Source organism: Nanorana parkeri, unplaced genomic scaffold, assembly GCF_000935625.1.
Source record: "Nanorana parkeri isolate BGI_ZX_2015 unplaced genomic scaffold, ASM93562v1 scaffold406, whole genome shotgun sequence".
In the NCBI taxonomy this organism is placed as follows: domain Eukaryota; kingdom Metazoa; phylum Chordata; class Amphibia; order Anura; family Dicroglossidae; genus Nanorana; species Nanorana parkeri.
In genome coordinates this window covers 741,904-768,367 of record NW_017306674.1, presented here as the reverse complement: position 1 = coordinate 768,367, position 26,464 = coordinate 741,904, and the positions used below count along the sequence as shown (strand labels likewise).

Here is a 26,464-nt window from a genome sequence, read left to right as displayed (position 1 = left end):
TTGCCTTTAGCACTGGCCACCAGTTTTGCAACTCACCTTACTAAAGGCTTAGTTGCACGAGTGATTTAAATCTTGTGCTATTGAGAAATGTAACCACCTTCAGGCAGTCACTGTATTTGGCTAGAGCTACATGGCAGATTTTCAATATTTCACAATAGCTAGGAGTAGCAACTGATCGCTAAAAAGATGGAACAAATGGCTACACATGATTGGAGCACTGTGTGATCGTGTGAGATTATTCTCTACTATGTGCTGCTTGAGTAGTTTAGACCATAGGGAGTTGTATATTCCATCTGATCTGTGTATCCATCAACTGAAACTGCTAACAATAAATCATTATCAATCTTATTAGGGCCGGTGTCCAAAGCTTTAATTTGGAACAGGTCAAATGCAGGTCAGAGGGCTGTCAATTACAGAGTCAATGACACAGCCCAAAGCCTGTTGAACACTTCATGATTGAACTAGCAAAAATCTTCAGTGTAGCTCTAGCTTTAATATGTTTTACCTCTTGGGCTGCAGGACCCACAAGGGTTTCTAATACAATTGTGCAATTTGGTAATGACTATCAAGGATTAAGAAAGACAGATAAACAGTCATACACTACAAAACCAGCCATAGACGGCTAGGACGCTATACAGAAACCCAGACTATGCCTGTGCAAAACGGTCAATAATCTAAGGTCACTAAAATTAGACAAAGTTAGGCTGATGTCAGTTGGGTGACACCAGTGATCCTGCTGCTGGCAATCTATCTAAATCACCAGCGCCAAGATCTCAAAGAGGCTGCCTGTTTGTCCCCTGTGCTATTGCTCCCATTGTAAGTTGATTGAGATTCAGCAGAGTTTCTTGCAACATCTGGCTGGATCTAGTCACAGATGGAGCAAATCCATAAGGACAGAGAGGCATCCTCTTTAGCAATCCTGCCACTGGTAATTTGTCAACAGAGGCAGAATTACCCATCTGATATCAGTCTATATAGTCCACACTGAAACACTGTGTTCTACGTTCTAATTGTATGAGCAAACATCCTGATCAGATAAGAACACTTGCTCATCATTACAGGTGGATGAGCGGTGAATGGGCTGTACTTTGTAGCCATACACATAGCAAAGTGAATAAATCTTCAGCAGTGTAAAGCTGGCCACACAATGCTTAAATGTTTCCTGCTGATTTGGCTGACATTTGATCCATGGGTGGCCCTGCCAGCACCACCCGGATCTGGTTGGAAAATTGTTAGCAGGGTGCCAGCTGGTTGGCTACAATAGCCAGCAGGGCAGATTCCTCCATCCACACTGTTTTGCATGGATGGGGGAATTAAGTATTTTTTCTCATTTACCCCTGTGGGGCTGAATGAGAAAAATCATGCAGTATATGGGTAGCTTAGGTTTCAGCTTTACAGAATAATGACCTTTTACAGCAAGCTGACAAGTAGCACCTGCACCAGTAACATGCTGCAATATAACTAGCATGAAAATGTAATGCTAAACTAAATGCTCCATCATTTCGCCTGCTAATCATAATTACACAGTATTTCCATGGTATCATAAATATCATCAACATAAGCTCAGTAAATACACATAACATGTTTCTATGCTTCCAAAATACTAACAAAATAAAACATTTTGGTATCTGCCATGTCTTCCTAAAGACAATTTATTTAGGTTTATGTGTGTAAATCTGAAGAAATAGCCTAAATGAAATACTTTTTTTAAAAATGATCACTAACAAACACGACCAAGCTATAGTGATGTCAGCTGGCTTTTCAGTGCTTCAAAAGTCAGTGCTTTTGAATGTTAGACTGATTTCTAGAGCTGCTTTAGGGACGTGTAGCACCACTGACAAAGGAAGTGATACCAGAGGAGGAATGAAACTGGATGTGAGCACGCTTGGCTCCTGCCCTCTGCAAACGTTGTGTTGCTGGAACTATCATATTACTAACAAGCAATCTGTGCTTGTTCGTATTGAGCAGTGGTATTACAGAGGTCTTTGTTCTATAGGTTACTGTGCAGAAGACATGGATCTGCATAGAGAAAAAAAAAAAAAAAAGTTCTTACTTAACTAGTACAATTTAGAAATGTAATTTTCGAGTACGATGTGCATATTTTGGTTACAATTGGAAGAGCTTTAGATCTCCAAAAGATATTTTGCTTTAGACACAATCTATACCAAGTCTGCAACCAAATCCTTTTTTTTTTTTAAAGTCAGGGAAACAGAAATAAAAACTTGCCAGAAGTACTGACTGGCATATGAGGTATAAGTTGCTTCTTTTGGGAACTTGTTTCTTCTTGCTACCTAAGGATTTAACAGTTTGACATGTTTAAACAACATTTTTTTGGTAGAATGCAAGTTCACTTCCTTTAATTGCTTTAAATGTGTCAGAATATTTTATTTCCTAAAGTAGCATTGGTGCTACTATTTCTGTAAGCAGAGTTATTGTTGTATGAACCATCTTTTGCCTTGTCAGTGTAGATGGGAACATTTTATACTGTACATGAGACTGAACGTGTCATATCATGACAGCGAAGCTCGTCACTTCATGTAGGTATTTTCAGTGACTCGTGGCATCTCGCTCTACAGTGTTATCTGGTTCCTTAGTGAGCTGCCCGACTGTTTTCCTAACTGTGAAATGTGACATGAATATTTTTTTTATCACTACAAACTGAAGCTTAAGAAACCATTTTTTTCGCTTCAGATAGAAAAAACTAATATTACATTCTCACTGAGAAATAACAGCATCATTTATGGCATAATATAAAACACAATTTGCTATTAACCTCAGGAGCAATAAAATAGGAGATACACAGAAAAATACAACTATTATAATGGATACATGAAAATACTGTGCAATGTCTAAAAGCCTGTTTACAGATTTGCTATTTAGCTGGGCAATCTACATTGTATTGCTTCTTCATGGGGTTATGCAGATCCATGACAAAAGGAGGTTCACCCACGAGCTGGAAGATGAAAGTCTAAAGGTCACTATTACAGTCACGGCACAGAACGTCATTATTGTCTGGAATAAAGCCTTTCCCCACTAACGAACATGAGCAACGGGAGCAGGTAAAGCAGCTATGATGCCAGTGACGGTCTTCGAAGGAGACATACTTTCCTCCTCCAAAACCTGAAAGAAAATGGTAATACATATTATCATAATTTTTATTAGTATTAGGTCTGTCAGTAAACAAGTACTTTTTACATATGTATTTACATATTTTACATATGTGCTTATCTATGTATATTAGTTTCCATGAAAGAACCTTTTGGCAAAAAAATTATTTATGATAACCGTGTTTATTAGGACATCACTGAGGTGTAAAATACCTGTGATAGGTTTAATGCAGCCAAAACACTTTTTGGCATATAGATTTCCAAAGCACTTGATGCAGTATGGCTTTTCATCCTGAGAGGTGAACTGTGTCCCAGCTAGCTGGGCCTTGCATCCTGTACAGACAAAACATTCTTTGTGCCATGGCTCATCCCGGTAAGTCACTCCACCTTTGGTTAGAATCTGCAAGAAATAAATGAAGGGATGTTAGGAGGGGCTGTGAGGGGTTTGTGTTAACCCTGCCTATACTGTGCTGGCTGATTTCATTATAATTTGTAAAGTAGATTTGAACACTGCCTGCTCTAACAAAGGGTTAAAGGATTACAACCCTGGCTTCTGCATTGTATATAAATGAGAAAAACATATTCCACACAGTCCTATCCTCAGTCTTTCTATAAGGACAAATCACTGTGAAGGTGCTCAAAAAAACAAACAAACTTGGATTCAGCCATTCTGCCTGCTGCAACAAAACATCTAAAAAAAAGGTAAGAATTTTTTTATTTTTGTTGGTATGCTGTGTGAATCGGAATACATAACATAGAGAGGTTTCTCAAATTCGCCAGCTAAAGTGGAAATATACGTACTTTAAAGTGATTTAGATGGCTTTTCATTGGCATGCAGCCCTCAGCTCATTAACATCCTGAAGATAATGAAGGGCTGATAAAGTGATATCCATTATTGAACATTGGTTGTGCTATAACAGACTGGTTGTCAGGTAATGTATTACCCAGGGCTACATTTTTCACATGACGCTAATGCATAGCATCACAATTTGCTTTGACTTTTTTTGCACTATGTTTGCCTTCTCTGGCCCCTTTTGGATAAATCAATAAATAAGAAGTGTGGATAGCTTAAGTAACCTGCAACTACTACCTTTCTCTCAAACCCTAAATCTATTTTTCAGTATGCATGGCATCATGCCTCACAGCAAATAGTTTTTTGGAAAACATTTTTGGGAACCTATTGCAAGGTTTTCTACCTGGGTAACCCTGTCAGTTTGCGCACTTCTAGTTTTAAGCTAACACCCGTGAGTCACTGCCTTGCGATTAGCAACGTTGTCAACCTGCTGTGTGTACTTCTTCATTGACCATTGAGCTGCCTATCTGATAGACCTGAAAGGCAACCCAAAAATTATCTAAAGGGGTGTGCACGGTGGACTGATGTCGCTGCTAATTGCAAAGCATTGGCTTGGCGCTGTCAGCCTGCTACCAGAGGTGTGATGTTACTGGAATTATCTCTAAGAAATTGGAACAATTTTAGAACATTGAATGGCTAGATGAATCACAAACTCAGACACTCCTAAGCCTATTCCATCTACCTTCTTGCAATGTGTGCATCGTGGTGCCAACTTGCTCTCGTAGCATGAGATGCAGTAATAGGTCTGGTTTTCTGGTATAAAAGAACGGGATCCAATGGGCTGCTTGCAACTATTGCAGATGAAGCAGTGCTCATGCCAGGTCTGTCCGTTGTATTCTAATTTGCGAGAGCCTGCAAGAATAAGACAAAGGGTTAAATGTTACTCTAGTAATTTTGAAAACTTAGTGCCATTTGCTAAATTGAAGTTCTGAAAAGCTGTGATATTTTTGTACAAACAAGTCAGTTTCCAAACAGTTTACCATTGCAGGGTAAGGGTAGAGAAGTTGACAATTAGGTCATAAGCACAGTTTACTGTGCTTTTTTTTTTATCCTACATTCTTTTTTTGGCTTTGCACTAAATTTACCCAAACAACATATGCTTACAATTAATCTGTCTATTTTGTAAAAAAGTTATGTTACCCAAAGTTTACCCAAAGCTGAACTTTGGGTAAAAAACCCTTTACTGTTAGTTTCGCCTAGGGGATAATGAATTAGGTGATACCTTTTTTCTACCTCACATTGCGGAGCATCGGACAGTGGAGGAGAGCACTGGCATATTCATCATTCCCTAGGCAAACTCCGCACTGCAAGGGTAAAGGTTTCTCTTCTCTGGAGTTCAGCTTTAATACCTTTTTTAAAAGCATGTCCTTTTTTTATGTATTTTTCACTTTATTAGTCCTTGGATGTGGCGGCTGTATTTCCTGGGCAAAATTATACCAATCACAAAAAGAAAATTAGTAACAGATTTAAAAAATGTGGTGCAACTTTACTTCCTAGAACAGGGGTGGGCAAATCTGGCCCTCCAGTGGAACTACAAGTCCCATAAGACATTGCAAGACTGAAAGTTACAGGCATGACTCAGAGGCAGAGCCATGTTGGGATTTGTAGTTAAAGCACAGCTGGAGGGCCCGAATTGCCCACCCTGGCCTAGACATAAAACCAGCTCCAACTCTGTGCAATTGCTTTATTTAGAAGTTTTTATTTTAATGCCATCTTTCTTTTAACTAGGGAAACTGCTGCCGCCACTTTGTGACATGGCAAGACGTCTATTGATTTGTACGTACCTCTTTGTGAATGATACAAACAGGAATAACATGGCCAAGTAGCATGATAATGGACCTTTAGAACTCCAGCATCACCCCCGTTTATTACTGATATCCAAGGCCAGGTTTACTAATATGTAAAGTGAGGTGAAGTGAACCTGGGCTGACTTCAAACATCCAATCGTATGTATAGGAATGAGAAAAACAGTGCTCCTTCTTCATACAATTGGATGTTTGAAGTGGACGCTGGTTTTATTCACCTTTCTTTACACAACAGCCAGGGCAATTTTTCCATCCCTGAAACCTGTAGACACACAGCCTTCGGTGTCCACAGCAACACCCCTCTGCTAAGATCACATCATCTTTTACAAAGAATGTTTTCTTGTGTTACTTATCATTACCTTGCTTACTATATTGCAATAATGTATTAATGTATTTACATTAAATAGCTACTTGTTCTACTGGAGGTGGAACAAAATGTGTGGCAAAGGCCCCATGCACACAGACAGCTTGTGTTAAACACAGAAGTTATTATCTGGGAAGTAATAAACAACTTTCAGAAGCGGTCCCAGGACACCCAAAATTCTTGTTTGTTTAAATGCAGCTAGACTGAATGCACCTAGATGCTGATAAAGCATTGCATGCTTTGAGGTGCATTTAGAAATGAGCTCCAAACACATCTGGAACCATGTATTTTAATTCCCGTGTGCATGGGACCTAATATTTATTTAGGCAAAAGCAGCCCCTTTGTAGGCTATTTGTAAAACCAGTGCTATCTACAGCATATCAGGCCCTGAGTTTTGAAGTATGGATAATGCTACATTGGGCAATTAATCCCCCCCCCCCAAAAAAAAAGCAGCACAGGGCCCATTAAAAAAACCCAAAAGCAGCAAACTAACAAACAATGGCATAGAGATATTTTTTCTCTTCTACTCCACCTTCTAAGTTATGATGACATCATCCACCTTAATGCACATCATTAGTTTACTGGAACATCAATTATGCATTTACAAGTTACAGGGTGACATATTGCCAAAATTGTTATCTGACATTTTCTTTACTACAGTGTCCCTCCCCACATAACCTCTATAAAATAAGCCTGCTTGTCTTCGATCTAATATTGGATAGAGTCTCCCTTCATTATTCCTTGTTTCCCATTCCAGCTTTGACTTCCATATTCTGTGAACTCTGAAGTCCGGTGAACAAAATTATCTGTTTTCTAGGAAAAGTCCACAAGAGCTTAGGGAATTTTAAATATTTATAGCTTGGAGAATCCTTTAATCCTGCTACTCCTGTCCCAAGTAGACTTTTAACTAAAACAAAATCAGCCTCAGAGCCAAGACAGAAACAGAATATTGCTTCAGCTAAACCCACAGAGGACTTGCATGTGCCCTGATATGAACCAGGTTACTATGCAGAATGGGACTTAATTAACTGACAACATAACCCATCGTCACCTTACTCGTAAACTAACATCTCAAGATACAGAATAAAAGCTAAACAATCATATACAGGACTAGCACACTATATACATCATGGATCACTGCATATTTCTACAGTCTTGAACTTTATGAATAAATAACTGTGTGCATTCTCATCTTGGAAATAAGCCTAGAGAAAGCATGGGTCAACCCAAGTTGCAGTTGTTTAACGTCCTTGCAACTTGGCCCTACATGGCTAGATCTTTACTTTGATACAACAATAATCCAGTATTTGACTGTCCTCCAAAAAGGTTGTCAAGCAATATTTTTATTGATATAGCACAGCACACAGTCATATTTCGCAATGTGTTTTAGAACTATTTATATCAGTGTTTGCGCTCGGTGGAAATAACCATTTATTGTTCCTTTCACACTCAAAAGCTGTTCATGAAAGGCCAGATCTTCAGCCAGGAGTATGATTTGCCCATCCTTGCAATGTGTTATTTTTCTTTTAGTAAAAAGGTACAATCCCATTGTTGGAGGCAGAGATCCAACATTACTCTGGAAGACTTCAGTGATTAACTCTTTAAGGGGCAGAGATACTGCCTTTACTATCCGTGTTGTACACCAAGACCAAACAGACACGAGAGACATAAGAGTTGTGAAGGGGAACCATGTGAGGAGTCAGTTGGTCTGCAAAGAAAGGAACCTCCCTTTCTTTGTTGCTCACCTGGGTCTTTCCCTCTGTAAAGAGAATATACACTTTAAGCTGGGTATACACAGTTCTGTTTTTTTCATTAAACCTGTCGGCTGAACGCTCGAAATAAGAGGTGTAGCCTACTTAACCAACCATACACACATATACAAGGACTAATCTGGATAAAAACAAAATATGCCATATAGACAGTGATATATTCCTACCACCTCAAAGCTTCTGTGACAGTTTCCTGGGCAGACACATTTAAAATTGTAACACTTTTACTGCAAATGCCTATACTGTGAACGCATCCTTTCAATGACTCATATGTCTGCTCATTAAAAGAACGATTTCAGACGCCTCAAGCTTTAAGCAGTAAATGTTTTCCAACATCCTTGAAGAAGACTTTTTCTCAACATTGTTAGGGGTTTTGTAATTTTCACAAGTGCTAGTGTTTAAATCAGTCACCACCCATACAATTAATGCTCAAACCTCCATTGTGTTGGCTGAAAAAGTGGCCTGACTATGGCCGGCTTTACTCGGAGCAGACATCTATCATTATGTAAAACACATACATTTGAAGTGTACCTGTATCTTAATTTTAGGTGATAACAGCAGCAGGCAAGCATACTAGTGAGGTCAGTGACTCTTGCAATTTGCTCTACGTGATCTTTTTGGGTGGTTCCTTTATTTCTCAACTAAGGTTGAAAGCATACACGCAAAAGAAAAGAAAGATTGGACTTTGTACATATTTGATTCATTAGACTATTTGATTAAATAGACTGTGGAATCTTTTGAAGATATTTGAAAGACTTAAGAAGTTTGTTTATATTGAATGTTCCATTTATAGTGTAAATGTAAGGTTTCTTTCAGCACCACTATCTTTTTTTTGTGATTTCTGTTTGCCATTAGAATCTGGTAAGATGCTCTATGTGATTTTTGTTGGTGGGGGGGAGGCATATTGACAACAGAGGAAGAAGATTGTACATATTTAATTGATCAGACTAAATCAGCCATAACATGACCATCTGCCAAATATTAACTATGCCCCCCTTTGCCACCAAAACAGCCCTAACCAGCCGAGACAGGGACTACACTAGACCTCTAAAGGTATGCTGTGATATCTGGCACCAAGCCAACTGTAGTAGATCCTTTAAGTTCTATAAGTTGCGAGGTGGGGCCTCCATGGATCAGACTTATTTTTCCAGCTCATCCCACAGAAGCTCGATTGGATTGAGGCCTACTCAGGCAAATGGGGTTCACACTTAGCCCAGACTCATCTCTATTCAGCAACTGTATTGGTGACGACTTTGTACTGGAGGTCTGCACACCTACTGTGGCCATAATAAGGGTGTTCCAACTCTCTTACTTGGACTTGTTTTTTATTATATTCTGGATTATGCAACAGAAGGTCCTAGAACCTGCAAAGCTGAGAACACCTAACACTTCCTGGAGTTTTGGTAATTATAGCAATAAGCTCTTGCTGTATCTAAGACATGCAAGAGGCCAGGCACTGACCCAGCACACCAGGTTACACTTGTGATTAAATACCACCTTTGGGTAGACTGACCATTTTAATATAAGTCAACACACAAGGTCTCAAATAAGTGGTCTACATACAGTATATATGCGAGTGTAAGTTTCAGTTTGTTTTTTACTGCCTCTATGTTTTTAGTATTTAAGCATAAGCTGCACCAAAATGCATAAAGCTCAAATAGCTGACTGACACATGTAAAAAGAGCTCTATAGAAACAAAAAATGTATTGTGTAAAGAACTGATCCTGTCATTCCACCGTGTAGTGGAGATAGAGACAGACACGTTTGAAGTCCATCTTTTTGACCACCATGGAAAGAAAATCTGAAAAAACTAAAAGCTAATTAAAACTATTACAATTTTGAACTTGTAAGCTGCAACATATATGTATATATTTTTGGGGATTTTGGTTTTAGGTACAAGTTAAAAGTAGTAAAATAATGTTTACTACATACCATGTAACTGTGTAGTAAATAAAAGTAGACCGTGTTGAAAAATATTCTGCTGTTAATATTGAAAGAGATCCATGGATAGCCTTACTACACTATAAACCCCCCTCGCTTACTAACTTACAACATAAATTAGTAATGTACGTTATGTTGGCGGCCAAACAGACCATTGCCCATGCTTGGAAGAAACCGTTTGTACTTTTTAAAAAAAGGAGGTCAAAAGAAGGCTGGACTTTTTTCTCAATGAAAAGTTGACTAGTATTTTACTAGACTCAAATAGGAAATTTGTGAAAACTTGGCAACCTTGGATCGCTTACGCTCATCCATCACTTTCTATGGAAAACGTGACTTCCTTGTATTAGATATAATCTAAAATTTCCGTGTCTTTTTTCCCTTTTTTTTGTTTTGTTGTTGTTTGGTCTGTTATGTTGTATGAACGATTATGCTGGGTTCTTTTGAGTGAAGGTATTGTGGGGAGGGTCGCGTGAGGAGAAATTGATAATGTTTTCTTCTATAGACTATTGTTGTCATGTTTTTTTTTTCTTTTCTTTTTCTTTGTATATAAATGCCTTGTGATATAAATAATAAAATCTTTGAAATAGAAAAATATTTTGCTGATACAACTACCTTGAGTCATTTTAATACTAACCAGCAGACATTATGCATGATATGCGAGTGTTGTAAGACAATTAGATTGTATGCTCCTCTGGGGTGCAGATGGATGTGAATGGTGCATTATGCTCTGCAAAGTTTGTTGACACTATATACATAATATTCATACAATGATTCAATGAGTATGAAGGCATATCTAGAGAGATTCTACTGCGTACTGACACTCTGTTAAACATCTCCCGGCGACTTGGCTCTCTCTCTGTTATTGTAAACTGTGCCAAGGACTTCCTAACATTAATACATTTCACTTCTTCTGTACCCCCTTGTCTTTTCACAAAGACGAAGAAAACAACAGGTGTCATGTAGTTTGTCTTTCCAATATTAACCCTACCGGACATATAGCATAAGGTCTCACTGCTGTATAATAAACTCTACTGGACTGTAAATACTGTTTGCAGATATGTAAGTGCTACCTATTCTTCTAGCATCCACTACAGTCAGTCCATCCTGGAGGTTAATGTTTGATCAGCATGAACTTCAACAAATTTGGTCATACAAACATATTGGCAATTTAGAGAGATATCCAAAATTGTTGATCATGAAGAGAACAACTAAAAAAGGTAAATAAAGTCAACATGGATTCTTCTTTACACCTCTGGATATCCAAGTGGATGTAGTGATTGCTAACAGATTAGGTCTATGAGAAGCTAATTGGTGAGATAAGTGCACTTCGTGTTTAACCAGTTCAGGATTTTGCTTGTAAGAGAAATTACCTAAAAAAAAACTTTAAAAATACAGACACTGTGTAAAATGACACTTTCAGATAGTAGCTTTCACTGTCACTGAATAAATACAATGTATTTTTTCTATCTATCTATCTATCATACATACACATTTTTGCTTTTTGGGCCAGTTTACCTTTTGTAATAATTTAAAAAAAGGGACGTCTATTAACATTTACCACCACACCAAATAAAGGCCCAACTTGTCCTGTAAAAACAAGGTTTAATTCACCTGTGTACAGTAACTAGCTGCAATGATATGTGCAGTGTTACTAGCACATGCCTAAGTTGCAAAACTGTGTTCAGGCATTAGAATTTATTGACCACCATTACAGGGTTAAGTAATGACAGTTAATGCCAAATAAATAGTCCCACAGTGGAAATGTAAAAACATTTATAAAAAGGTATACAGGTACGAGAGCTGAAATTATTAAAGGGCTTTTCTGCCTTCAGCAAGAATGGGAGTATGGCAAACTATTGCAAAGGCATCTTGCCAGCCAACTTTAAAAGAGATTTAAAAAGCTGGTAAGGGATTCATCTACTGGTAGCCCATCCAACAATGACCGTTGTTTTAATGCATGTTTTTATGATTATGTCTACTTTTGCAGATCTTGTGCATTGAAATGCCATGCAGAAATTATGAATGCTTGGATTCCAATGAAAAGGAAAGGCACAAATGTATTTTAGTCCATAGGTACCTGGCATGACTGTCTTTTCACAACTGACACATTTGGAGGAGAATTCGCTGCAGTAACAATCATTGCACAGTAGTTCTTCATCTTGACACGTGAAAGGTTCATCTGCCAAAGAACGCTCACATCGGAAACAACGGAAACAGTTTTCATGATAATGACGATCCTCGTAGTAAAGTTCCTATAAATTAGGAGCAAAATATATAAACACAAAGCTAACACAACACCTATTGCATTTATTGTATACAACCACCCCTGATGTAACATATGAAGCTAGATTAAAAAGAAATATTGGAATTCATATTTATTCAATATATTTTGTTGAGCCTGACTAAATAAAGTATGAAAGAGGCACTCCGACTGAAGTTAAGTGTATAAATCTGCAAGCTTGTGACATCCCAATGCCCTAGGTTACAAAAAGTGTTAAACAGCTCAACTATGAAACCACTGGTATCAGATCTTGTTATCACCAAAAAACGGATTGCAAACCACTGCATTGATGGGAATGTAACTGAAAACAATTACATCACTTATGTGCATGCATTTTGTCAGCATTTGGAAAAGCAACAAAATGCATGATAATGCAGCTGGCGGCAACAAGCTCCTGAAGGAAGTGAAAACAGCTTCTAATGACAGAATAATGCATCTCTGATAAAGCCTGTCAATTTAAAAGGTCTCTTATTATATGTATAATACTCAAAACATATTTCAAAAGCATTTTTAACTTGTTCTTCACAACACCTTCCCTGGAATCTATTGTCATGCCTATAAAGAAATACTTGTGTTATCAATATTATTAAAAAGTAACAGAACTGTTTGGGAGCATTATAATGCAGTAATAAGACAGATATACTAAACTCTGAAGTCCTAGGTAATGAATCCAAAGCACTGAATTTCCTCTCATGATATCCACTCTGGCAGCAGTCTTGTTCAAATCAAAGGGAAATAATCACCTTATGGCACCAAGGTTACAAAAGACAAAGAGCCCTGGAGGGTACATAGGAGGTAGGGGGAAACTTGTGATCAGGACAGAGATCAGGACTGCTGATCATCTGAATCCTTCTATTTAACGCAACCCTTTCCTTTTCACAAAACAAACAAACTACTGCTTAAGATCAGTGAACAAAGATCAAATCCCCATTGCCTTTATCGTTTCTGTGAGTATCAATAGGGATTAAATTGTTTTACAGCAATCTATGTCCTCCAGTCTGTTTGAATTACGTTGACCAAATAAAGTGCATCTAAACACAGGGAAAAAAATATATAATTTACTAAAGCTCACCAGTCCTTAAATGTGGTGGATTATTATTATTATAATACAGAATTTATATAGCGCCAACAGTTTGTGCAGCGCTTTACATTACAAGGAAGACATTACAGGTACAATACAAATCAAGACAAAATGGTGCCTGTGAGAGCTTATGCTTAGTTACCTTCTGTTATGCTTTTTTTTGTTTATTAGTGGTCCAGCCACTAACAAACTTTCCGTCTTAAGGTGCCCATACACCTTACGATTATCGGACTAAACTTTTCGTCCTATGATCGAACCGTCGTACGATTTTCGTACGACGGCCCCATCCTGCCCCGATTATCGCAAGGTTCAATCAGCGGTAGTTAGAAAAAAACACCTGGACGACTTGCGGTAATTGACCGCAAATTATTTTCGTTTGCGCATGCGCAGTGTTAATCGTACGACTTTTGACGGACGGAAACGCCACCAACCATGCGAACATCGTACGATCAACCAAAGTTTTCAAACATGCTTGACCGTCAAAAGTCGTACGATTGTACAGTACTATCGGTCGGGCACTCTATTCACACGTTACGATTGTCGTACGAAAAAAGTCGATCGCATACGATTATCGTAAGGTGTATGGGCACCTTTAGGATGTCACTCGCCATACTGTATTTATGAAGGAGCAGTGCTGTCATCCTAGGACAGTAACTGTGTTAGAAGAACCCCCTCCTTACCTTCATGATAAGACCTCACTAACCTTCTTAACCCTGAAAGAGAATATACCAGATAAAGCTTAAGTTAAATTTATAACCCTGGCCTGTGAAATTGAAGTCACTAGCAGATATAAAGTGTAGACACATCTGCAGCAACTCATTTCCCTTTGGCAAATGCCAGGCCCATGGTCAAAAAATAAGAGTCGGGAGGTAGTCAAGGTCTGATGCAACTTGCAAGTGTGACCCAGCATTTGATTATAGCACAGGAAAAACGAAAGCAGCTGCAGATGGATATAGGAAGCTGAAATGCCTTTATATTATACTTGCTAGCAGAGTTTTGGGTGACAGAAATCCCTTTTAAAACCATCAAGTTCCGTAAAAGTGTGACAAGCACCATACACAAAACGCATTTGCAGTGCCATTACTAGTTAATGGCACCCCAAAGCGGCCAAGCAAATGAACTAGCACAAACTCATGAGGAAAAGTGCAGACCGCATGTCGCAAAATTTGTGACATATACCATTTTCCGGCGTTTGGTGTGCGTCCAGGGACCCAATGGGGATGCGCGTCAAGTAAGCGCCTCAAAACATGTTTGCATACTGAGCCTCATAAGGGGACCCTGCATGACGCTGAAATGTTGCTTCTTTGTGAAAACATTCAATAAAGGACGATCACTTGGCCATTACGTTTGGTGTGCTGCTGACCTTATGCATTAATCCGTGCCGTGCCTTTGGTTGTAAACATGCGAGGAAGCGTGTCACCACGACATGCATTTCCGCAACGCCTAGGTGTGAATGGGGACTAGGGCTTATGTCAATGTGGGCTTCTTGACTAATATTGTGTTTACTATTCAAACACAAATGCATGTGTTAAAGTGGCAAATGCACTGTTTGACCTGCTTTGCATGAATTTTAAACATACCTCAATAGGACAAAGAAATGCAGTGCAATGCAAAGCAGGTCAAATGCAGCCTCTATACTGCTCAATTGAAGTCAGTGGGATTTTGCTGATGCTGTGCACCTTAATGCACAGCATGAGAAAATGCAGGAAAACAACACCATTTGACATGAGCTCTTAGTCTGGTTTCTTTATGACCATCCATCCAAAACAGTATGCTTGGCTCTTGACAGATGTAGAGGTTTTAAAGTGCTTAAAAACTGTTTTGTTAAATTCTTTATATATCTTTGTTACTTACGATAATTCTTTAATTCTTCCTGATGCATAAAACGTATTCTCCCTTAAAAAACACAGATCATCTCACAAATAAAGGATCACTTAGAGAAAAAAAAGTATCTATTTGAAATGCTTACTCTTGAATCGTGGCCAATCAGCTCTTTACACTCATCGCACGTGTTGGCAAACAGGCTGTCATAACACGGTATGCAGTAAGGGCCCTCTTCCATCTGGATGTACTTTCGTCCATAGAGAGACTCCTTACAGCTATCACAGTCAAATGGATCACTCATGGTTTAAGTTGAATCTACAAGAAAAAAAAATAACCACATGTAAAAGAAGTACCATTAGGCTTTGACAAAGTTAGATAAAGACGTGTTACAGATACAATGTATGCAGTTGAGATCAATTATGTTTTCCAGCAAACTCAATGGCATAATAGCATAATCAGCCCAACAGACTACATTTAAGTTTCACAAGGGCAATTAAAACACAAAAGAAAGGTCATGCACTCTTAAAAAGGCCCCACTGTTACATCATTAAGACTACTTAAAGTAAATACATCGGCTTTTTCAACGCTTTAAAAATAAAAACATTCTGTCCAAAATCGGGCACCACAATTGGGTACACGATATTCCTACATTAACCTGAATACCCTATTCTGGGTTTCCCTGAAGTAATAGGTGCATTCTGTTACTTGGGGTTCAACTTCTCCAACTTCCAACTCCAGACAATTCCTGGAGTTTCTCTTTAAGCTTATGCAATTAAAAGCATGCCCGTTAGTATTTTCTAACTTTTAAAAGTAATAGTTCAGCTTAAGAGCAGGCATCACAAGATACGTGCCACTCAGAAAAGCCTCTTTTGTGTGTTCCTTTGATCCTTGTTTCGCTTTATTAGAAGAAGCTTGAATGTTATGACTCTGGAACTAAACTGAGCCATTCCTCTCTCAAAAAGGACAGCCTCATATGTCAATAAGATACAAGACCAGTCACCCTGCACAAACAGAGAGCAGCAGTGACCGGTCTTTATTACAGGAAGCTCCTGCGCAAAGACAAGGTTTCACTCTGGATTACTGTACAGAGGAAATAACAAAAAACACACCAAGTAACGATACAAGACTCTTGTATTAAGACAATATTTGCTAGTTTAGCTTTTAATATAATGTGTATGAATAAACATGATGATTGAACATATTTAAAAAAAAAATGATTAGTCAAGTGACCTTTCTCTAGAGAGACACAAACACCGTAACACCTTACTGTACAAACAATCCCCACTGCCAGCATTCAGGTACAGGTTTGATTAATTGCTGTTTAATCGCACTGGCGGCTATTTGCACAAAAGGCTAGGATACAAATTCTGCAGAAATCTATAAATGTACTGTACCAAAAAAAAAAAGAAAAAAAAATTCATCCTGGGTGCCACACTGCAAACTGTACAGTATGCGATAAAATATTAAAAGTGAAGTTGTCACTTCATGTGAGCTTCCAATGCCGACCTGTTCTGGAGGGTGTATGCGCTAGCAAAATTATTCATGCTCTAGCAAGATTATTCCAGAGCAAGCCTGCAGTCAATGAAGTGAACAGATAAAACACACAGTCCTATTTTGGCCAGTTATTTTTTTTTACCAACCTGCCAAAGTTTTTCCTTTTCTCTGACAACTTTTCCATGTCAGAAATGGAAAAGCAATGATTTTGTGGACCTTTCTATGAACCCCAAAGTGTTATTAATCTGCATGGACAAATCATTATGCTTTATATGAGAATCATGACTGTGTATGGAAAGGCAATGCCTTGCTCCTGGCACAACTGATGTCACTTATAACAAGAGAAAAAAACAGATCCGCAGAGGTAAAAGTTACTGTTTTCAAAGATGTGTTTGTATTTCAAATGATGGCAGGATTATCCAATTGAAGGAGCTGACATTTCGAGGAAGACATAGTTGAAAAATAGCTTTGTATACACCGACCTCTTCGCCAAACTATTTCAAGAAAAATATTAAAAAAAATATACCATTACGATATGTGATTATGTGTACATTTAAAAGAGAACTATAGCAAACCTTTTTTTGGCTAGTTATCTTTTGGGTCACAGGTGGACATTTACAATATTGTTGGGATCCACCCTGCTGCATTGATTGATAGCAGGGCCCTGCCTCTCTAGAGCCAAAGCCAGCTGTGCCCGCCCCCTCCCGTCTGTCCCTCCAATGGAATGCAGGAGGAACAGAGAGAAGGGGGAAATCCCTGCGGTGGAGTAGCGACTGACAGTGGCTGCTCTGTGCAGGGAGAAGACCGTGAGCTGAGTGATCAGCGGTTTGTGATCATTCAGTTCTCGAGCCATAGAGCCGGCGTGCGATACTGAAGCTGTCAAACTGTTGTACTTTTTACCATCCCAATAGTTCTCCTTAAATATATTTTATTTATTTTTTACCTGTAAAAGCCTCCCTTGTGTAGACATGCAAAAACCCTAAGACTGCTGTTGGCACTGCCATTTATGATGTGATGTCAGCAGACTCAGAGTGGTCACTCAATCGACACTCTATAATATTCCCCTTCACATTTCACATCCCTACATAACCTGCATGAAAGATTATGCAGATTATGTAGGGATCCATGATCCTACATGACCTGATCCAGCACAGACATAATTAGACACTGGGCGACCTGATCCAGCACAGACATAATTAGACACTTCCAGAAGAGGAGAGGGCTATGGCATGCAAGGAGGAGGGCTGTGCTAGAAATTTGACTTTTTAAACTTTCTAGAAAATTTGACAAGTACCCTGAAAGTCTAAAAAAATTATTTAGGAAATAAAAGACTGCAAATAGACAAATTAAAATAATTGATTTCTTTATGCATGGGGCAGCCATACTTGCAAGTTGGACTTACTACTTAGCAGAGCTGCCAAAGGTTGTGCCCTACTGTTTCTCTCTCTCTCGCTGCAAGTCTACCAGTCAGCATTAACCGAGAAACTTTGAGATAGGTCTATATAATGATGGTTGTGGCATTTTTGCACTGTCATCTCTGAGCCTGATGAAGAGGACCTTGTGCGGCCCCAAAAGCGCTTGTATTTCAGAGACAGCATGCATCAATAAATGAACATATTTTTATCTTGAGTCAATAAACAGGCACATTTTAAAAGTATGGAATTTTGGTTGTTGGGGATTTTGCAGCTTTGGACTTCAAGCTATACAATGCTCATGTGTGAATCATTGCGAATAGCAGAGATACCATTACATAGCAAAGTCAATTAAGAAATCCAGAAAGGAAACACAGCCTGCACAATGAGACAAATGTTAAAAGATTATTGAAAAAGTATAAACATTGCACAAAAAGCCCCACAAATGTCCTACTTCTAAAGAAGACTTTGAGGTAACAAACTCAATATCATCGATTAAGTTCATTGACCTCGCTGGTGGTCTGATTATGCAGTATTTTTGCATGCCAAAGCGGTACATTGTTTTAAAAAAATAATATAATAATAAAAAATAAATGGTCCAGTAAAATGGGAATTCTGGGGGCGGTGTGTGATCCGTACCACAGTCAATAGAGCACCAAGTTCGCACATCACTGAGCTCGGTGGAAGAATCGTCGCTGTTATCACTTTCAGTGTCTGATGACGTATTTCCCCACGAATCGCTATCGCTCAATTCTGCAAGTGATTCTAAATCACTATCGCTGTTTTCTAGCTGGTCCAAAACTGCTTTTGACCTAAAGGGATGCTTTTTGGATGCTATGGACATTCTCAAGTTTCCAGGCAGAAAGTACAGTAAAAGTGCAGGCAGGGCACTGGACAAAGCTCTAGTGACAAAACTGAAGTGAAATGATTTGATACAGTAATGTAAATCATAACAGATTACATTGTATTGTGTGTATTCTGTGTATATTGCATGTTTTCACTTTTGAATTTCCCGCCAGCTCCGCCCCCCGCTGTGATGCCGAAAACAAAACTGAAAGTCGGATGCCGGCATCGGCCGGCCGAATACAGCAGGGGACACCGCGGGCAGTTGAACTGTCAGTGCGTCAAAACAAAACACGTTCAATGTCTCACAGTTCTATTTCTTTTTAAAGCAGTCACAGCCTGAACAGAAAAGCCCATCTCCTACCAGCAGCTGCAGAGTGAGAACCTTGCTCTTTGTGGGGAAGCAGTGGTCTCTGTCCAGAGGTCCAAAAGAGGTCCTGTGCCGAGTCAGACCCAAAGCTATGTTCCCTGCCAATTGGAAAGCTTTGGCTCTGACTCAGCACTCAACAGATCACTGCTGTCATACAGAGAACAATGGTCCCACTCTACAGCATGCTGGCAGGGGACAGGCTTTTCTACTCACTCAATCTGTGCCTGCTTTAGAAAGAAAACAAACAAACTTGAGACTTTGAACACCTTGTTTCCCTGCACCTGGAATGTTTTTAGCAGATTTAAACTCAAAGTATTTGCAAGGTTTGGAGATGACCTAAAATGTATATTTTTTCAAATTTACTCCCGCTGACTGCATTTTCCCCCACGTACTTGAACAATTCAAAGAACAGATGTTATTTTTGTTTTTGCATTAGGTCAGTGATAACTCGGGGCATGGACTGCCTTTTGCTGTGCAAAGTAAAATAAATGGCCATGGTTAACACCCACCTGCTAACCACATTTTCCAACCTGCCCCCCTTATCATTATTCAGTATTTGTGAACCAGCAAACAGAGTACCACTCCACAAAGTAAATTTTTCTATCTCGCTAAGCAGTAAAATGAGTTTGCATGATATAAGTGTATGGGTGTATTTTTAGTTAGTGATGTTCATGGGTTGTAACTCTTTCTAACATTCCTGAGATAAATCCTGAAGGTGGAGAACAGCGACAGGAGATAGAAACAATTGTGACTTCAAAAGGAGTAGACTTTATACTGAGAAACGTACATATATAAATGTTGAAGCTTACAAGTAATAAAATAAAGCTTGCCATAGACAAGCCATGGCTGGCCCTGTCAGCACCAATTGGCTGAACAGAAGTCGATTTAAAAACTGAATCAGTCAGGGGGAAAACTTTGGACCGAACAGTTGCTGCATTGTTCAGGTATTGAGGCAGCTGCGGGTGTCACAGCTGTTTGGATACAATAGATGACAGTGAAGATTTCTCCATCCATGCAGGTTAATATTGTTATCTTGTTCAATAGGGTTACTGTGACTTTATAGATCACTAATAAATATGCAGTGTAAAAAAAAAAAAAAAAAAAAATATTGGTGACATTCCGGTGGATATCTAGACAAAAATAAACATGTTTTTTGAGTACAACGGTCTATACCCTTTTAGGGGGGTTCTGGCACCTGAGGCATCATATAGGCAGGCATCCCAACCTGCAAAACTTTATTTCATGCAGGTGCCCTGTTTGTTTTTTTAATTTTGACAGTGGCCGCCATTAAAAAAAAACAAAAGCCAGATAGCATGGGAATAAATAGTTAGGCTGCTATTGGCTATTTCAATTTGCAATAGACAATAGCAGGCTGGCTACTGCACCCGCTCACTGCTGCTGTCAATTAGCAGAGGAGGGCCTGAAGGAGAATGTTAGGTCCACCTCAGCTGATTGACATCAGCAGTGGGCTGGTGCAATAGCCAGCCTGCTATTGCAAATTGAAATAGCCTAGTTATTCTTTCACATGCTATCTGTTTTTTTTATTTTTACTCGGACAGACGGCCGCTGTCAAAGTAAAAAAAAAAAGAAAAAAAGAAGAATAAGATAAGATAGGGGGAGAACCACCAGGTATCCCAGAAAGGTTTTCTCTGTTCCATATGGGAGCAGCCACCACATAGCGGGAGACTCCCGGAACGTCCAGGAGAGTTGGGACGTCTGTATAGGTGATGTGGTAAAATCTGCAAGAAGAAAATATTGCCTAGGAGAAAGAGTGCCACTGCAGTCAAAGATACAGCTTGCAGTTTTATGACTAATTTAAACTTGAAAAAAGTTGTACATGTAAGGGTTAATGCACATGGACGGAAATACAGGCGTATGAACATACAGTGTAAAATACACCTTTAATTGTGGCACCAGGGAGCCCCAGCTGCTGCAGTTTTGTGCCAACAGAATTGTGGGTACACGGTGTAAACACAAGTACCATCGTATACATGCGTTTCCTGTACACACAATACTATAGACACAAAAACATAGCAGCTGGTGCTCCCAGGATCTGCAAATACAGCCGTATTTTGCACTGTATGTCCATACACCTGTATCTCCGATTGTGTGCATGAGCCCTTACTAAGAGGTGCCTCTTACATTTACTACTCTGTTTACATGATGTACATACTGTACAATTTTTTACTGCCTTGAGCCCGTTCTGAAGGGTGTCTAAAAAGAAAGAATCTTTGCTAGGCTTTAGTTTTTACTGCAGCAGAAAATTGACAGCTAGTTGCTATGGGAAACACTCAAACATTTCCTAGTTATATTATTTATGAATTAGATTTCTTTCATTACCATGCATACCACATTTCCTCTCCAAAAGCTGACAATTGTTTATATATAGTATGGGAAACATTTATCATATAGAATATATAGAAATAGTCCAACAATTAGATCTATTTATAGCTGCTGTGGACCCTTTTCTTTATGTGGCTAATCCAGAAAACCAGAGACAAAAACCTGAGCACAAAAAGGGGGCTGTTGCCTATTTATGGGAATTGTGAATGGTGATTATGAACAAAATGTGCTCTTTTGTACTAATTTTCTTTTTTTTCAGTATTAAAAATTCACCCAAGACTGGCATAATTCTTTGTTTTAAAAGGAGAACTATGAGATGAGTGATTTCCACTCACCTCATAGTTTTCTCAGTATACCACGAGCTGTAGCTCGCGGTATACTGAGCTTAGGGTAACGGGAGGACGCTAGTTTGTGTCCTCCCGTTACCCTAAGGAGAACTATGGGGAAAAACACTGACCCCATAGTTCTCCTTTAAAGGTGGGTTCATGGAAAATAACTCCTTAAAGTGACATTAAACCCTCAGATTTTTTAACATAAAACAATACTGTAATCTGTGCCTTACTGTAATCCATGGTTGTTTCCCTTCTCTTTGCTGCTCTTCCTTTTAAATCCGTATCTCTTCTCATGCTCTGCAGAACTTCTGTTTTGCAGCAGACTGCCTTGTCTCTGGAATGGATACATGGTGTCTGTGTGCAGGTTCACAACCTGAGCCAGTACTACAGGAAGAGGCAGTCAGCTGCAAAGGGAAGTTCTCCCCCAGCATGAGAAGAGATAAGGATTTAGAAGGAAGAGCAGCAAAGAGAAGGGAAACTACCATGGATTACAGTAAGGCACACATTACAGTATTGGTTTATGTTAGAAAATCTGAGGTTTTAATGTCACTTTAACTTCCTTTTTAATACTTTGTATAATGTATGTTCAAATTAGTAGATGTTCCAAACTACTGTAAATAGGTGATGCTACCATAATTATCAACATTATCCAGCGTGTTAGAACCTGCATGGGAGTTTAGCATGTAACATTATGCAAGTACAGCACTTGGTGGGAAACTGCTGAAGCTTGTGTTCATAATGGCCCTGTATTGTAACAGACTGGCTGCTATTACAGCACTGTTTTCATTGGCACTGCTACTGGTACAAAATGATTCGGTCTTCAATGCCACAAGCTACAAACCCTATCATTTGAAAAGGCTAAATACATTCTTTCTACAAGATTTTATATTTTGGACACAGGGTCAAGTTCTTGCCTGAAATTAATGTTACAGTGATGTACTTTTTAATGATAACATGGTCACGGAGTAATGGTAATGCTCCATGACCATGAAACCCAATCATTTACAGCACACACACAAATCTTTTTTTACAGGGTAGATCTGTAATGAATGGTTTAAATTAAAATAGTGCATGGCTATAATTACTTTGTGTAGAGCGCTCATTAATAACAACATACACAGTATTTGGTAATTATGCAATGCCCAATATGCAGAACTGTATATCAAAGTAAAATGTGCTTGTTTTAGAGTTTTATTGGTCATTTAGACTGATCACCAGGCCAATAAACATAACGTCTATATCTGGAAAGCAAACTTTACATTTGTTTTAAAAATGTATAATTGCTGCACAAGCAATTTAGTAAATTAATGTGATAAAAATGAACTTTCTATTTCAATATTTCAATCTGAAGACCATAATTTTCTAATACTTACAAAAACATTCATATGTTGCTATCCAGCAATCAGGGTAACACTGGGGGTTGTTCTCTATACCATGGGGGCTCTGCAGCGCACTGCAGCAGCGGTAGGTGAAAAAGGTAAGTATAGGATGTTTAATGCGCATGTCTTATATTGAAATACAGTGCTAAATCATTTTAAAATTAGAGCTGTTGCCAGTGTATAACAATAATGGAAAGAAAAAGCAACCCTAATCTATCCAAAAATATAAAAAAAAGTTTTGGTGGAAGCTCCACTTTAACAGTATCTATACATCAAAGCATACTATGTTGCTACTATATGAATATAATCAATAATAACACATTGTACGTTGCTGTCACCCAAGTTTACCCAATGCCAAAAACCTTTAGGAAAGATATTAGTAAAAGAATTAGCCCTTTGCGTCTCCCGTTAGCAAATAAATAATTAGCTGTGTGCACACTAATCTGTGAGGTATGTTGCCTTTTGCTGCTAGTAACCTGTCCTCTGGTCATGTATAAGTGACAGATCACTCTGTGACACAGAAATATGTCAGAATCTACTCTTTGTAGAGTCAAGGGTGATAATAGGATAATTATACACAGAACCACCCTGTCTATACATAAGCTGTCATTAGTACAGCCACTTGGGAATGCCTCACAAAGGCTTAAATATCACCTGCAGGCAAAAGAAGCAAAAGAAGAGACGTATCTGTATACTGCAGATAAGTCTATGGGTCATTTCCGTGTAGAATGGAATTGACAGGCAAAGAGGTAAAAGCATTAAAGCTGAAACAACTTAATATACGAGTACTCTTACCTGCCAAAATATGTGTAATGATATACAATGAGAGACCCCTGTCTGAGAGCATAGCTATGTCTAGGAGCTCATATGCAGTACAGAAGGCAAACGTCTAATGCCCCTTTCACAAGGCATTCCAATCAGGATAAGATCAGAAGCTGAGTGTTAGTCAATGGGAAGTTGGATGTAAGTGAACGCTGCCTGCTGTCAGGATGGCCGAGCGGTGAGGAGGAGAGAAACCGCAGCTTTCAGGACGGCTGAGCGGTGAGAAGATCGGAGCTGCTGTCATCCTGTCAGTTTCAGGATGACAGCGGCTCTGCACGTGGCCGAGCGGAGGATCGGCAGATATCATTGATATTACCGATCCTCTGTGCAGAGCAAACACTGGAGTGATCGTCTGATCACTCCAGTGTTTGTAAATAACTGGGGACACACAGTACTATGTGTCCCCAGTTATGAATGAACAGGATGTGATTTACATCACTTCCTGTTCATTCATGAGTTTCTGAATGGGGAGGAGCACTCTGTACAGAGGCTTTTCCCCATTCATAAGCTGGTGATAGTAATTATTTTACTATCATCAGTGTCTGAATTAATGGGAAGCCTCTGTACTGAGTGCTTCCCATTCATTTAGAACAGAGGATGCTGAAGAAAAAAAAAAAAAGAGAGATTGAGGACTCTGTGTCCTCAACTTCTTTTCTATTTTAAAAAAGGGAAATGTCAGGGGTCTGTTTAGACCCCCAAGGCAAGGATGTATCAATGTATTAGTCTCTTATTCACTGTAGCCTGCAGCCTTGTTGAAATCTAGTTGAGATCAGCTTAGGTTTCCCTTTTGCCTCACAGAACCTGTTGCACATTTAAGTGCCAAGCCCTTTACACTTTCACCTAGCTTGTAATGCAGAAACCCCAGCGGACATTTCTTGATGTGCAAAACTACAAGAACACAGAGAAGCCTAGGGTCATCACTGGTAGGTATGTACTCCTTTTCAATAAACCAACAGCTGCAGTATCTCCCTTCTATGATTAGCTGGTATGTCCTGGTTATGAAAACGTAGAAAAGGACTTAACTGTCATATTCTTTACCCTATTACTACCCTGTTGTTGGAGACAAAACACTACATGGTTTGAACCAACAGTGAATGAGCTTTATGCGTTGTGATCAAGCTATTCTGCCCCATGTGCTATACTCTCTCCTATTACAAATCATTGCATACTTGTAGCATTTAGTGGAAGTTTCCTTGCAGATGGTATAACCAGACAGCTTAACTATTACATTGTGAAGGTTGAGCAACTTTGTCTAAATTTTGAATGAAAACTTTGCCTAAGCTTACGAGCAATCTTAACAGCATTCATTGGGGATGTCTAGTGACAGTAGAGAATTGCATTTGTTTTGATGCCATGTAGTTCTGCAACTCCACGTTCTTTAGCAGCTGTAGGGAAGATGACACCGAGGAGCACACTTAGCCAGGATCAGCCTTCTAGCACTGGGGGAAGGGAAAACAAGCACGCAAAGTAGCAGGAAATTAGGAAAAAGACAATACATCTGAGCATTCATTCACACCAGTTGTGGTATCACATCCTTTCTGATGCAGTCTCCATTAGGTTAACTTAAATAGGAAACAGAGGTCATCAGACAGAACCAAACTGCAGTAACTATGACATTTTCAAAATGCACCGCAACACTTAACACTGGTGAGAATGGATCTTACTGTATCCAAAAGAACGGATTTAGTTTGCCGGCTGTACATCTGGTGTAAATAAACCCTAATGTGTAGATACAGCCAAGAGCCTCTGTATTTACCACCATTGCTTCTGTATGCCTACTATTCTATAAACATATTTAATTAATTTGCATGCATACACTATACATATAATACAGGATATTGCCATATGTAATGTAGCCGCCAGGCCATAATGCTAGAGTATTGTATGTATTTATCCACCATTTTTCACTTAAAACATCATATAGCCCATCCAAAACATTTTATTAAAACATAATTCTCCCCACCAGTTCCAAACTAGTTCTTTACATAGTAAGGAATATGTCACGCACACTAGCAGACAACAAATCGCCAGTGACACAGTCAACTCGACCCACTCCAATGGCTGGCCACACTAACAAGATGTTGCTAAATTGCTTTGGCATGTTTTTAGTTAGAGTGGAATTGCAATTTAGGGATTCTGGTGCTGATGAGGTGTCGGCAGTGCGCCAACTCCAAAGATAAAGTTGGTATGTACATACTGAGCTACTGAGTATGGGAGCTACCAGAGCATTCACGAGGAGAAAAATCAGGCAAATAATATATTGCAGCCATCAATAATTGCAAATGGCGTAGAGCATTGATAGGCAACCTCAGCACGCTAGCTATGGTGAAACTACAAATCTGGTCATCTTCAAGTCTGACTGTGGATATTAGTTTCACCTCAGGTTAAGTGCCGAGGTTGCCTACGCCTGGTTTAGAGTTTAAATTACGTCCATCATCTTCCTA

At 39.1% G+C, this 26,464-nt stretch overlaps 1 protein-coding gene across 2 annotated transcripts; it reads right to left on the bottom strand.

Moving 5' to 3' along the window:
* Positions 1–2,689: 2,689 nt before the first annotated feature.
* On the bottom strand, positions 2,690–16,703 carry FHL3 (four and a half LIM domains 3). 2 transcript variants are annotated; one of them, XM_018559611.1, is made up of 6 exons: positions 16,696–16,703; positions 15,171–15,321; positions 11,917–12,091; positions 4,643–4,812; positions 3,321–3,507; positions 2,690–3,120 (listed from the first exon to the last, which is right to left on the bottom strand). In XM_018559611.1, the coding sequence occupies exons 1-6, from the start codon at positions 16,701–16,703 to the stop codon at positions 2,969–2,971; spliced, it is 843 nt and encodes a 280-aa protein (XP_018415113.1). In that variant the 3' UTR covers positions 2,690–2,968. The 2 variants fall into 2 exon arrangements, with proteins under 2 accessions (XP_018415113.1, XP_018415112.1); XM_018559610.1 differs by lacking the exon at positions 16,696–16,703 and having other exon boundaries at positions 15,171–15,342.
* Between the last annotated feature and the right edge of the window lie 9,761 nt (positions 16,704–26,464).

Coding starts and splice junctions, on each gene's coding strand:
- FHL3 (XM_018559611.1), bottom strand. Junction 12,092..15,170: donor TGATTGGCCACGATTCAAGA/GTAAGCATTTCA, acceptor CCTAATTTATAG/GAACTTTACTACGAGGATCG. Junction 4,813..11,916: donor TGAAAAGACAGTCATGCCAG/GTACCTATGGAC, acceptor TTATTCTTGCAG/GCTCTCGCAAATTAGAATAC.